The sequence below is a fragment of the Pocillopora damicornis genome, chromosome 5, assembly GCF_964200805.1.
Source record: "Pocillopora damicornis chromosome 5, jaPocDami1.2, whole genome shotgun sequence".
Classification (NCBI taxonomy): Eukaryota; Metazoa; Cnidaria; class Anthozoa; order Scleractinia; family Pocilloporidae; genus Pocillopora; species Pocillopora damicornis.
In genome coordinates, this window is record NC_142674.1 from 4,051,859 (window position 1) to 4,066,348 (window position 14,490).

Below are 14,490 nucleotides of genomic sequence, written 5' to 3' on the forward strand. Positions count from 1 at the left end.
TATTTTGATTGTTGGCAAGATGTATGCTTCTGATTATTTTAAAGATATGAACAGTTCAGTATTTTGATTGTTGGCAAGGTGTATGCTTCTGATTATTTTAAAGATATAAACAGTTCAGTATTTTGATTGTTGGCAAGGTGTATGCTTCTGATTGTTTTAAAGATATAAACAGTTCAGTATTTTGATTGTTGGCAAGGTGTATGCTTCTGATTATTTTAAAGATATGAACAGTTCAGTATTTTGATTGTTGGCAAGGTGTATGCTTCTGATTATTTTAAAGATATGAACAGTTCAGTATTTTGATTGTTGGCAAGGTGTATGCTTCTGATTATTTTAAAGATATGAACAGTTCAGTATTTTGATTGTTGGCAAGGTGTATGCTTCTGATTATTTTAAAGATATGAACAGTTCAGTATTTTGATTGTTGGCAAGGTGTATGCTTCTGATTATTTTAAAGATATGAACAGTTCAGTATTTTGATTGTTGGCAAGGTGTATGCTTCTGATTATTTTAAAGATATGAACAGTTCAGTATTTTGATTGTTGGCAAGGTGTATGCTTCTGATTATTTTAAAGATATGAACAGTTCAGTATTTTGATTGTTGGCAAGGTGTATGCTTCTGATTATTTTAAAGATATGAACAGTTCAGTATTTTGATTGTTGGCAAGGTGTATGCTTCTGATTATTTTAAAGATATGAACAGTTCAGTATTTTGATTGTTGGCAAGGTGTATGCTTCTGATTATTTTAAAGATATGAACAGTTCAGCATTTTGATCAACATATTTTTTGAGTCAAGTTGAATTATTGATTCATCTACTTACATGTGAAAGTCTTCTAGAGAAAAGTTCTGACTGCAGAATCGTATGTAGCAATCCTGAGAATAAAGAAACACCATTGTTTAGTGCAGTAACTATACATGTGGTTTGTGAACCATCTCACCCCCTTCACTCCCAAGATCTCAATAGAAATTCTCCTAACTGCATGTCTGCCATAAAATTCTTATAATGTTAGTTTGGATAATTTGTTATGCATCAACTAATAATCCCCTAATTGATATTTTCTTCTACTTTCATCACTTGTCTCCTTGATGTTGTATTGATATTGTAAAGAGAAATTCTGTCTTGGTCACTCTTGAGAGTTAAAGGGGTAAAAGTCTAAACTGAATCTGAAACATGATAGTAGCCAACACTAAAGGCTTGAAAAATGGAGTGATTAAAAGACCCAATGTCAAACTCATCTATTAGGACATTCCGTTACTTACATGATTTGAGTAACTGACAAGTGCAGAGTTGTTACACAAGTGTAAATTGCAAATAGCATGCACACACCTTCAAAATTTTGACTGTCTTAACTCTCTGTGATGTTTTTTCATGAAGAAATGTAAAATGGTTTCCGTGGTTGGGAGAACACGAGATAAGTGTAGGAAACCACGATGCAAAAGTGGAGTGGTTTCCAGCTTATCAAGTGTTCTCCAAACCTCCCAAGTGTTTACATCAGGCTATGTAAACATGGAAACCATTTTACATTTCTTTTATAAAATAACTAATGAAAGAGGAACGAAAACCGTGTTTACATATGCTCATGTAAAATGGTTTCATGGCCAATCAGAGCGCGTGTACTATTTGAATTATTTTATAATGTACATTATTAACAAGTAATAACATGATTTCTCTTACAATTTGGTGTAATAAGCACTTGGAAAGACTACAAATTGCATTTGATCAATGGGCTTATGCAATTTTGTTGTCTTTGAAAAATTTACTTGAGCTTATTAAAAACAAACTGCACTCAAAATCGTGTTATTACCTATACTAATATCTAGGAATCAAAATGATAATTTTCTGCCCATACCTTGTAGAACCACAAAGTCAAAGGATTCCAGTCAGTAACAAGAAACCACTGTCTGATGTCAAACTTCACTCCATAAATCAGCAGTGGCCTTTCTGTAAAAAACACAAATTACAATAGAACCATAAATATTTAAAACTTTGGAGGATTAAATTCAACCAATAGAGGCTCAACATTATTAAAGATAAAAAAAATATATATTCTGTACCACACCACAAATTTTCTTTTAAGACTCTAAAAATGTCTCTTGATACTCTGATTGCAATCTTCTGATTGCTCTGATGAAGAGCTACAACTTGAAACGTCAGCTTTGAAACTCTATACTGTAAACCAATTTACATTATCAACTCATTTGATAATACTAAATTACCCTGTTACTCTCCTCCACTGATGCAGCACTTCAGTTTCTTTTGAAACTTACCCTCTTTATTCACTGGTGTCCAAAAAGATCACCAAAAAGGTCACCAAACTCATTTTTTAGTTAAAAGTACCTCAAACTGAAATCAAGGGTGTTTGCTGGAACATGTAGGTTTACCATCAATTTCTTTGGGTCTTCTTAGGATGTCTTGTGCTTAATGTAAACCCAACGTTTAAGCCACACATTACCTATATATTTCTGGACAACCAAGTGACCTTCTTTCTTGCCTACAGCATTACTTCCAACAAGCTTGACAATTTCGTTGAGACGATCCATACACATAATTCCTTAGATGAGCAGAAGGAAAAGAGCTCAGATGAACTGTAAAGAGCCACTATAAAAAACTCGTACTTAAGTAGAGCTGGCCTTGGAAAAGTAAACAATTAAAAGGACAAAGTTTTGGATCAAGTGTACCATTGGTAGCCTTGGTCAATATTCATGTATTGGTTGATTTATCAATCAAAATTTGATAAATATATTGGTAGATTGGTTATGAATGGGCAGCTGATAACCAGTAGATGGTCACCTGACACTTGAACAACAGTAAGCCAATGTCTCGATGGTACACTGATACACTTATCAATGCATCAACCACATGTATCTATTGGTTAAGGAACAGTCAACTTTAAACAGGTTACTAGTTGCCTCTCAACAAAACATTAGCTAACTATTGACCAATTTATTGCCTGCTTATTGATTGAGGTTACCTACATTAAATATGATTAAAATATTTTGGGATCCAAGTAGCCTAGCTATGCTTTACCTCTGCCTCTTGATTTTGCTCCAGGTTTGACAATCCAAATGTTCTTCGTGCCATCAATGTCAATTTGAGGAAGGTATTCCTTCATCTAAATAACAGTTGATTATAAATGTTTAAAATTAACAATATCAAACTATTATTTGCTATTTGTCACGAGGGAAAAGCTGATTCACATCTGATTTATTTTCATTATCTCTGTAGACTGACAGAATGTCTTTGAATACCTCAGTCTGCAAGTTTGTGATAGTCACTCCATTTTTCTACCAAACTATCACTTTCTGTTGATGCCAATACCAACCCCTTGCCCACTACATTTTAAATGGTATCAAGCCCCTTGAGCTGTGCCCTTGAGCTGTGCACACACTGAATACATCATAAGTCTAACACAGGATAAACTTTGAGTAATTAATTCTATCATATCTATAATTATTGTTGTAATCATTTTTGCTATGATATGGGTGTGAGTAAATTCACCTGCTTCACAACATTCTGACACTCTTTGAGAAAAGGATATGCTGTTGCAATAACAGTTCCAGGACTGAAAAAAAAAAAAAAAAAAGAAAAAAAGAATTGCAATGTATGTCACAAATATGAGATTTAAAGACAAAGAACACACTGATTAGAAAAAGATGTTTTTGTCTTGTCACGAGTGTGGGACATAGCATCATGTTTGTAAATATGCTATTTTTAGAACATTTTAGTTTTTAGTTTATTCTATTCTGAATTCTGAACTTCGGCCTTTACATTTTTAGCATCACTATCACATGGTCTCAAATGACTGTACTTACCTCTTGACTTGATAATAATAGTCAACTAGTAGTTTCCACGAATCTTCTGAGATGGCTGGACCCTAAAATTATTGTCATTTAGAATAATTATTGGTAACATGTGCGAAAAATGTCTGGCCTGACAAGAGCCTGAATAAGGCCTGACATTTGAACCAGACACAGGCCTAACATCAACCAGACAAGAGCTGAACCAGACAGAGCAGTTAAGAGCCTAACAAGAACCTGACACAGAGTGGGAAACAAGGAGTAATTAACCTCACAAGAGCCAGACAAAAAAATGGTACACAATGGGACACAAGCCTGACACAAGCTAGACATTAGCCTGACACTCAGCCTGACAAGAGTGATAATTCAGCCTGACAACCATTCAGAACAGGAAAATGAGCCTGACACAAGCCAGACATTTGCCTGACAGCACAAAAATAATTAGTGATGTCAGTGATAATTGCTAAAAAATCCCATCTTACATACAGTGTAGCTTGTAAAGTTGTGGGCAACTCTAGAAGCTGGGGTGAATTTCATCAAATATACTAAAACAGAAACTAACCTTACTAAGAGGCTCATCTATGTCCAAATGCTCCTTACACTTGAGGAAATCTCGGCAAGCCTGTAGTGCAAGTGTCAGGGCCTTCACAGGTACCACATTAGATGTTGTGCTGGAAGATGCTCTGGATGTAACACCAGTTCCTGCTCTGGATGTTGCTCTGGATGTCGCTCTGGATGTTGCTCTGGGTGTGGCTGAATCTCTTGGTTTTGCGCTAGAGGTTGTCTTAGGGGTAGCATGCCCCTGATCAGGAGGCAGAGGTTCTTTATTGGACGTGAACTTATCGTCAACGTTGCCATTTTCATACCTTTGAACTACCCACTTAACTATACTTAAAGCAGCAGTCAAACGGTAATCGTCTGAAAGGAGAGAACTCATCGTGTTAGATTGAAGGACAACCCTCTCTGTCCCACAGTATGTATGTATTTTTTTAGTACTATTTTGAACCTCTCTGACAACCCTAGAATATAATGACAAATGTTGTACAGAGATGACTGGGTCACACTTTTTGGACTTGTTTGCATACAAGAGATTATTCAGAAGATTGAAGCATCTTGCAGGTGCATTTGTGGCAAATTTTAAAGTAAAGAACAGGGAAAGTGTACAATAATCACTACACAGACAAAATTTAATTAACACTTCTATTGGCATACCAATGAAATCCATTTTTTCATCATCTGAACCAAGCAAGTGTGAACGAGGGAAGAATGTATAGTGATCTGCCTCTTCATACCACTTCAAATTCCTCAGGTTTGTGGTGAGACCAAACTGTGAACAGGAAAGATCACATTATACACAAGTTAATAGTCTTACAGAACAACTTTCATCGAAGATGGGTACTCAATGCCACAAAAGCTTGTCCTGAGTTCCATAGCATGAAACAAATAGATTGAAGTGTAGTACTGCTATGCACTCCTTCTGGAGGTTGCCCAACCAAACACATTACAGTTATCATTATACATAACACTAACTATGAAAAATCTGATTGGTCAAAAGCACACAGTCAACATACAATAGCATGTGAAGCTGACATGAAAACCCAATATCTGCAGCAGATAGTGGGTTCTCATGTTAAGTTAAAAATCTGCCTAGTTTCCAAGCCCTGATCCATGCATTGTTCTCAAACTTTTGCAAACTCAGAGAGGTGTCTTCTGTTGCAGATTGTTTAAAAATGTGTAATAAAACAATTATTGAACTTATTCTTTGCATAATATTATGAATTATCAAACCTTGTGTCTTCATGATATCACATGCTCAACCTTATAATTATTCAATAATTGTTTGTCACACTTCAACTCAGGATTAAACTCAGACATGCTAACCATTTGATATTATGACATTTCCCACAGCCATGGAAAAGAAACCAATGCCATTTCACAGGTTGATATGTTTCTGTTGGAACAACCACCTGACTATAAATAATAAAAAATTGATGGCACTGACCTTTGTAGTGAATGAGCCAGCTTTGCTGTAATGATTCACAATTTGATCCTAAAAAAAAAATGTACAAAATTTTGTGATTGAGACAAGTCTCAAAATATTTAGATTGTATTATACTGAGACTACCTGGCCTTCAAAAGAGAAAAGTAGTGAACCATGTACACTGTATTTCATAATTAACTATAAAAGTCTTTAAGCTAGTTCCTCGTGATTTTACGATACTACACAGAGACATGATTTATCACTTTATTCTCAGTTTGTAACTTAAGTCTAATTAAAATGCTCTGTTTTAATTTTCCTTAATATTTTGCATCTCAATCTTGCCTTTTTTAAAAACTTGAAATCCACGTCATCCCGTCTGGTTGTCCATATAAATGAAGCCACAGCATTTCGTACAGTTCTGGACTGTGGGAATAAAATTATAGCTTTTTTTTAGTTACTAAATGCTAGAAAAATGCATTTTTGTTAGAGAATTAATATGCTATTCAAAAGACTTCTAGGCCAAGACCCACACAGTTCATGTTACTGCGATTTGGCTAGCTATTAATAGTCTCCTTAACAACCATCCTCCCAATCACTAGGTAATTAATCATCTATCCTGTCAATCAACCATGGATCAATCAATCAATTATTTTAAAAATCACTTCTTGCATATATTAAAATCAGTATTTCTTCACTTAGTCAAACAATCTTAACCCTTCAACTCCCAAGATCTCATTGTTAATTCTCCCCTCTAGCTGCTACACATTTCCTTGTAAATTAGTTACAAGTTTGGTTTTAGATCAAAGTTTGAGTATTCTCATTACCTGTTTGTTGATTAGTGCACAGATATCATTGGGAGAAGTTACATGTTAATCACTTCTGGGAGTTAAAGGGTTAAAGAACTTATTTACCACAATGAGTGGTCACCTTATGTTATTTCTACTTATTTTTTTTAATAATAAGTGTCTGTTGTGGCTCAGGTGGCCTGGCTGCACTCATTAGCCCACAGGCACAGTTTTTTCTCAGACACCCTTCATGGGCCTCCCTCACAATAAATATTAACACATATGTATATTTTGACTGATTTAATATATAAAGCTATAACTTTTACTCACCATAAGACTAAACTCACAGTCAGGGCCATTACCCTCATATCCTGCATTCCAATCTTCATTATCAGTACTGTCATTGTCGCTATCATCACAGCCACTACCATCATCATCATCATTATTGTTATTCTTACTGACATTAACTACTGTTCTTGTTTTAGTCTTTGATGCCCTACATGATTTAGCTGGAAGGTTACCAGAGATCTTTGTGTTTTTCCTGGGTGATGTTTCATTGTCAGAATCATCCCCACTGTCACATGAATCATCATCATCACTACCATCACTGTCATTTTTCTTATTCTTTGATGGTAAAAGATTTCCTTTGTAATGTTTCTCTACATATCCTTGCTTTCGAAGTACAGCTCGCACTATTGGGTATGGTCCATGACATATAAATACTTTCTTTTTCTGAAAGTAACAGATTGAAGAAATGAACACTTTTTTTTTAGTAATGAGAATCTTACACATGAAGTAATCTACTGCATCTAAATTTATAGAAGAATTTACAAGGTCAGTGGGAATTCAGTGGGAATCTCTAACAGTCTGAAACCCTTTAATTACCAGATCAAATTTGTCATTATCCTTACTTTCAACCATACAATTCTCATAGTGTTAGTTCAGAGAATTTAGTAATGGATTAACTAATTATTGATATTTTAATTTCTTTATTCTCATCACTTATCTGGTTGATATTGTTTTGATATTGTAAAGAGAAATTCTCTCTTGGTCACTTATGGGAGTTAAAGGGTCAAATGTGTTCAAAGGTGTCAATTGGAGAGCATCATGACATCTGACATCATGATATCTGACATCATGACATCATGTCATCTGCCATAAATCCTTTACACCCTAACATCAATATGCACATTCTCCATACTGTCTTCTATAAATTTCCTAAGGTGGTGATAAGGAGAATTTGTTTGTCTTGTTGGGATCATTTCCTTTATTCTTGTTGTGTATGTGTGTGATTCAGGGATGCAGATATTGAAAGGAGAAATAAGATTCTAATATTTCTTTTGAGCATTCATCATAGGAAGGGGAGGGGAGGGGAGGGGGCAAATAGAGCTTATTAAATTAGCCATTTCCTGATTGGTCTTTTTCAAGGACCTTATAATCAAAAAATGTTGACAAACATCCCCAATACCTTTACAACATATGTTGAAATGCAACACATGATTATAAATTACAATTCAAAGTAGCATGGTACAAATCATACATGTGTGTATTTGATAAGGTTTTAAACACTCATCAAATACTCTCATGCATGATTTGTACCATGTAAACCGTTAACTAGACAAATGTCAATAGCCAAAAATTTCCTACCAAAAATGATCAGATTCTTACCTTCATAGCATTTTCTGCGACTTTTTTGGCATTTCTAACTTTGTCAAACAAAGGATCATCATAACTTTTTTTCCCTGGCTGTGAATTTGGTTGAGACCGACTCCTGGAGTGAGTAGTTTTTTGTTTTCCAGTAATCTCAACTTTTGTACTTTCATCCCAACCAGGGCTTTTGTTGTCACTTTCAACTGTAACTGGTTTTGCCAAGGGATGAGTCAGTGTCCTTTTGTGTGCTGCTTTCAATACTTGCTTGCCCTTTTTCAGGTACAAATTTTCAAGGGACTGATTGTAGGGACTTGATTCTTGGAATTTTTGATATGCAGCATTAGCTCTATTTACAGCATTTTCTGAAATTTTTCTAGATGATTTTGTTTTCTTTGTGAGATCATGTGAAGACATAGATTTCAAGTCAGATTCTTTGGCAGATTGGTCCTGCAAACCTGTCAAGTTAGTTCCATCATGTTTGCTTTTGGTAGGAGTTGTTAGAAAATCAGGTGCTGAAGTTGATGCCAGAACTTCTGGAGATGTTATTAAACTCTCATCAGACAACTTCTGATCATCTTCCTGCACAGTTTTGACAAAATTTATCAATTAATCAACCAGCTTATCGGTTAATGATGAGTAATTCATCTTTCTCAGCCGCAGTGAGTAGCATAATTGAATGAAATCAGAAGAAAAAGTATGTAAGTGCTGTGTAAACATAAGTAAGGAGATGTGTCTATTGCTGAATTTTTCCTTCCATTTGGGTTGGTGTCAGGCTATGTTGGTGTGGAAATAGGTGAGACAGTACCTTATAAATTCTTAATTTCTAGCTTGGGCAGCCAACCATCTGACAGGGAAAAGAAGACAAAATTTCTTGAACTAACCTCTACAGTCCTTGCTTCTTTAAATTTTGAAATCTTTTTCAATCTTGTTGGAGACCTGCTGGAAACTTTATCAGGAACTGGAGTGAACTTGTCTTTGGTTTGATTCAAATTGTTGATTGTTGCTTCAATCTGTGAATTGCAGACCAAAAAATGTTAAAAATTGTGCAGAAAATAAATGATTAGTGAGTACATTTCAACTTGGATAATATGATAACAAATTGAGCTCAGAATCATGGATGCAATTATTAAATAATCAAAATGTTATTTGGTAAATGAATTTTAATTGTAATCATTTCAGTAGAATGAACTGGAGAAGACTAAGTCAATTGAGTGAGTTTCGATTGATAAAAACAATATACATTGTGGGGGGGGGGGGGGCGGCAGATGGTGATGGCATCTGAACCTCCCATCAACATATGGAGTAAGTGGTTAATTCCTTTGAGGGGTAGGGTTTATCTGTCAGACTGATGGTTAAATTATGTTTTTGATTCCAAGTTCCTATAATTCAACAAAATATGATCAACCCTGACAAATTTCTTTGTTTGAAACATGTATTGTGTGCATAAATATTACCTGAAATTCAAAACATATGAAAGATTGAATCAGGTATAATCATACTGATATTGCATTTAGTTGAGATTAATTAAAAATATGCAAATTTTTGGCGTCTCCAAAAAGAAGACAATTTGCAAGATTTGAGTGTTTAATAATGACAAGGTTGCTTTTGGAGATGTGCACTTAACATATCAAATATTTCTTGTTTTATTAAACAACATAAACGCGACATTTAGGCAGTCATCATTCCGACCAACACTCGATCTAGTCACAGTCTGGTGCATTTCAAGTGTAAATCACGAGTCTTTGAGATTTCACACTTCAAATTGCATTCAGTGATTACTACTGCCCCATATGGGGCTTTTTGGAGACATTTTATGTCCATTTTGTGTACTTGTTACAGGCTGGTTAATTAGAAGTAATCCGCTCCAAACAAAACTGAACAGTGCAAGAAATCAAATATGTACTCACATAGCGTTTCTGTTTCTCCACATGCATTTGCTGTCGGTCCATAAACGTTGTTTTTAACTGCTGTACGATTTTCACACTGTTTGAACTAACTTTAGGTTTAAAAGTAAACTCATCTGCCGCGTAATATGTCTTTTTGTCCGAGCTAGATCGGACCTTTTCGCCGCGTTCTTTCGCCAGTTTTATACTCAATGCATTCAGTTTCGGGGCAAAAGTCAGTTCACATTCAAAGTTCAGTCTTTGTTGAGTCTTTGTATTTAGCGTCGAGATCATTCCTTTTTTCCTTGCTACCTCTTTCAAAGGGCTAAGTTTCTTCTCCCCAGAATTGCTTACGTCCTTGACGATCTGTGTAGCTGGCCCATAACGGGATAAATCCCCAGGTTTTGTTGAAAAACTCTCAACAGCCTCCCCTAAAACATCGCTATCATTACTCTCGTGGTCCTTCTGCGAACTGCCGAGTTGTCGAGCTTCCTGAGAGGATAAATCGGTAGATTCTTGGTTAGCATAACTGCTCTTTACCATATTATAAGTCTTGCAGTAGTCTAACATATCCATCCTTAGGAGGAATTAGCCCTCCGTTTGTTTATCAGCCAGTATTGAACGCCATTTTGGAAACGTTTCCATGGCAACTTTGATTAAGCGGTACTAAGTACTCCGCACCGTTTGAGGCCTCGGAGTCGTCTTTTGTGATAGAAAACAATTACAAATTTACGTCGTTTTAATAATATTTACCCAAATGGCAAAGGCATCTCATCACTTCAGTATTGCTTTAAAGAATTCGGCAATTGGTTGTAAATTTCAAAGTCGGTGAATCTCGAAAGCTCAAATGATGAAGAAAACTTCTTTGCATAAAAATAACCACGTCTAGTCAACTATGTCAATTCTAATTAGACCGTGTTTATCAAAAGCTTAGGAATAATGGATGTTGTTGGCTTTAAAGTGGTTTCTATGAGTGTTTGTAGTTCTTTGTGGCATATGCAAAATCTGACATTTACACATTTGTGGTTTAATTACGGTGAATTTTGGAACGATTTTTGTCGTGTTCGATCGATTCTTCTAAAAATCTTGACGCTAATTCAGCGGAGGGTTAAAATGAAGATATAAGCGATTTCTTTTTGTTTTCCTTCGCCATTGCTGAAAAAAGCTTTCCTCTCCATCTGAAATTAGTTGTAATGAATGTGCCTTGTGTGGTGATGTTTTTTTTCTAATCTGGATTTAAAGTTGACCTACTAATATAAACTGAACAGGTGAGTGACACCTTCTGTTTGTGATTTCACAATTTCTTTTCCTTTATTTTTTGCGAATTATGGAAATTTTGGACACAACAAAGACTGTTTATAAATTAAAGGTTCACTGTGATTGAACGAAGTCCTGCTTAGAAGGTGAATATACGTAACCCGTAATTGTATTTCTTTCATTTGGTAAATTCTTAAGATTTCCCTGAAAGTCCTGAAACCTCCAACATAAAGACAGATGTTTTCCTTATAAATTCGTGACGCGTGAAATGCTGTCTAAAGCATACGTGACGTGAGAATTGTTCTAAAGTTCGTTCTAGTCCATGGATTCCTAAGCCGTGGAATAGAAGCGGGAACCTAAGAGAAAACAGATTTCGTAACACTCTAATTCCCAAGATCTCAATATCAGTTCTTCCCACTGTCTGCCTTATACTGCTTACAACTTTATCTCTGAGAATTTGGTGTTAGATCAGATGATGTTCACTAGTTAATGCACAACTTGCAAATTCAACCTTTTTACTTCCAAGATCGTATCGGTAATTCTCCTTACGGTCAGTCATACCTCTGAAGACTCTGTAATAGAGTCAGATCTGAGAATTTGGTGTTACATGAAGTATTTATCCCCTAGTTGATATTTCTCACTATTCTCATCACCTTTGAATTTGAAAGTTGGTTAATATTGTAAGGAGAAATTAATTTTGAATCAAAGAGGGTTGTAATCGGGTGATGGTTTTTACGGTTAACGGTTAGAATTAAGGCCAATTTATGGCTAACAGTTAATAACTTTCCATTGTAGTCACCAAAAAAATACTTTTTACGCTTAACTTTTTTTGCGACTAACGCTAAAGATTTGTCGATTTTTACGCCTAACGGTAATTTTTTGGCCGTTTTACGGCTAATGGTTAACCCCTCCGAGACCCTCATGAGGGGGTTGAAATTGGCAAACTTCACTTGAATCAAACTACTTAAGCGAAAGCTCGATTTTTCCTCTCTGTCCCATTGCTTTTTCTTTCAGTATTTCTTTTGTTTTCGCTCAAATGAAACTGTAAACCGCTACTAACAAACGGCGTGACTTTTCACGAAAGGGTATTACCGTATTCCCTAGAAAAGCAGAATCAGTACAGGAAAATAACAAGGCCTCCCCCCGCGATGAGGTGCCCTCCTTCCAGTAAGCACCCTTCCTTTCAGCGGAAATTTTAAATATGCGCACCGGCGCTTATTACTCTTCAGTACTGATTTTACTGTAGATGAAGCTCAAAAAGTTGCAAATAAAGTGGGAATAGAAACAGGTTTTCCTAGTATCCCTACTATTCGGAAAGCGAGGGAGGAGATGGGGGGGGGGGCGCTTATTCGAGAGGGGCACTTATCAGAGGAAATATCTCTGTTCCAAAAAATAAATGGTACTTGCCAAACTGAGTAACCTTGCCTTACTATCCTCTAGTGGTGGTCCCCAGTGCACTCGCCTGCTTTTGAGACCGAAAGGAAATTCTACCGAAACATGTTGCATTTAGGAAAGTGGATATACAGCTTCAATGTGAAAATCTGAAGAAAAAAGTGAAAAATAAAATTAAGAACGCATCGCCATTTCACACCCAAATGCTATTTGTTTTAAGAGCGATTTTTATTAATTTTTGAAAACAGTTCATGTATAGCTTTTAATCCTTTTTGCCCTAACATCAATATGCAAGTTCTCAGTCCCTACTGTTTCCTGTTAAGTATGGAACTTGTCTAACAATCAAAAGCTTGTTGAGTATGCGAACATTTCCTCGATTCTTATGACCTATGGGTTATGAAAATGATATTACATTTTTTTGGTCAGGAGGCCGGGTGTGGATCCTCGCCAAAGTTCAATTCCTAAAAGGTTCCAAAGACATTTTTTTACTTCGGCTGCGGCCCTGAGGAGAGCGTAATAATAAAGATTCAATATATTTTCAAATCAAATTAACATCCACGGCTCTTCCTCTTTTTTGCTGAGATCTAGAAGGAGGCTTTTATGGCAAGGAGAAAACGCAAACTGTAAAATTCATTCGCAAAATGAAACGCAACACTCAACAGAAGACACAAGCGTTTTGTATCGTAATGTAACGTATACATTTACTATTCACTCCTTGCGTTCTGTTTTCATCATGCTAAAATGATTGAACATCACGATCCCCAAATTTCACTTTGAAAGAAACAATTTGCGTCAAAGACTTATTTTACATTCATATTTCTGGGTGTTTACAGCGTTCGAAGTCACAAAAAAATGTACCTGTATGATTTTAGGGAACCTTAGACATAAAGTACTTTGTTACCTAGCAAAACGTTTAATTATTCTAAAAAAAATTATTTTGTAACTTAAAAGTAAGAAATTAATGCACTCTCTATCCAGCAAACCTTTCCAAAAAGTTCGTTATGCTTAAATGTCTCAACGACCGCGTAGATCTAAGTTACACCCTTATATTTTTGGCATGATGAAGTCCTTAGAAATTAGCTCGGTTTTTTAACATAAAAACCGCAGAATTTTTTTTCTTGTTTCTTTTTTCGGTAACAAGAGCAGAAACTTCACTCACTGAACTTTCGTAATGCGAGGGAATTAAGTCCGTTATCCTTCAAAACGACTCCGACAATTTGACTCCGGCAAACACCCACTTTTTTTTCTCAGTGATCAAGTATGCATCCTTTATGTAAATTTTGAGCTTTGTTCATGTGCAAAATGACTGTTCAATTAAGTTTGACCAATATGATTTGTTCAAGAATAAGTCCATATGTCCTTAATTCAGTATTCATCGATATAAGCCACAAATTTTAGATTTCTATTCAACCAAATTAAGTGCTGAATTGCTTGAATAAACATCTTCGTCATGTAAATCAGAAGAATAAAAACCTTCACCTGGAGAACATGATTGGGAAAAGAAAAAAAAATCCCCAGCTTTGTTTTGATGACCAAGCTTGCAAAGTATTATGCGATAGTGCATACCTTAATTCACCCGTGATTGATTTTTTTGAGTATAAAAACGTTTAGTTTAATTTCAACTTAACTTTTTGGGCATTTCAACCGTGCAAATTTTTTATAGATAACTATCTCCTGGGCCAAGACTGCTAGTAACCGTGACCAGGATACTTCTGAAAGCTCTTGAAGTATAGAGCACTAAT

At 35.6% G+C, this 14,490-nt stretch overlaps 1 protein-coding gene across 2 annotated transcripts in view; it reads right to left on the bottom strand.

Moving 5' to 3' along the window:
* LOC113678517 (uncharacterized) overlaps positions 1-13,997 on the bottom strand; it is a 20,052-nt gene extending 6,055 nt beyond the window's left edge. The window contains exons 1-16 of one of the 2 annotated variants that reach the window (XM_089206174.1): positions 13,908-13,997; positions 12,764-12,897; positions 10,124-10,591; positions 9,098-9,226; positions 8,235-8,795; positions 6,897-7,298; positions 6,124-6,204; positions 5,803-5,850; positions 5,013-5,127; positions 4,363-4,718; positions 3,816-3,877; positions 3,502-3,565; positions 3,031-3,115; positions 2,456-2,554; positions 1,853-1,944; positions 823-875 (exon numbers count right to left, since the gene is read on the bottom strand). In XM_089206174.1, the coding sequence (XP_089062300.1) occupies positions 823-875; positions 1,853-1,944; positions 2,456-2,554; positions 3,031-3,115; positions 3,502-3,565; positions 3,816-3,877; positions 4,363-4,718; positions 5,013-5,127; positions 5,803-5,850; positions 6,124-6,204; positions 6,897-7,298; positions 8,235-8,795; positions 9,098-9,226; positions 10,124-10,591; positions 12,764-12,862 (2,714 nt within the window). In that variant the 5' untranslated portion in view covers positions 12,863-12,897; positions 13,908-13,997. Of the gene's footprint in view, positions 1-822; positions 876-1,852; positions 1,945-2,455; positions 2,555-3,030; positions 3,116-3,501; positions 3,566-3,815; positions 3,878-4,362; positions 4,719-5,012; positions 5,128-5,802; positions 5,851-6,123; positions 6,205-6,896; positions 7,299-8,234; positions 8,796-9,097; positions 9,227-10,123; positions 10,748-12,763; positions 12,898-13,907 lie in introns of those variants that run through there. The other variant, XM_027195401.2, reaches the window with a different exon arrangement.
* Positions 13,998-14,490: the final 493 nt, after the last annotated feature.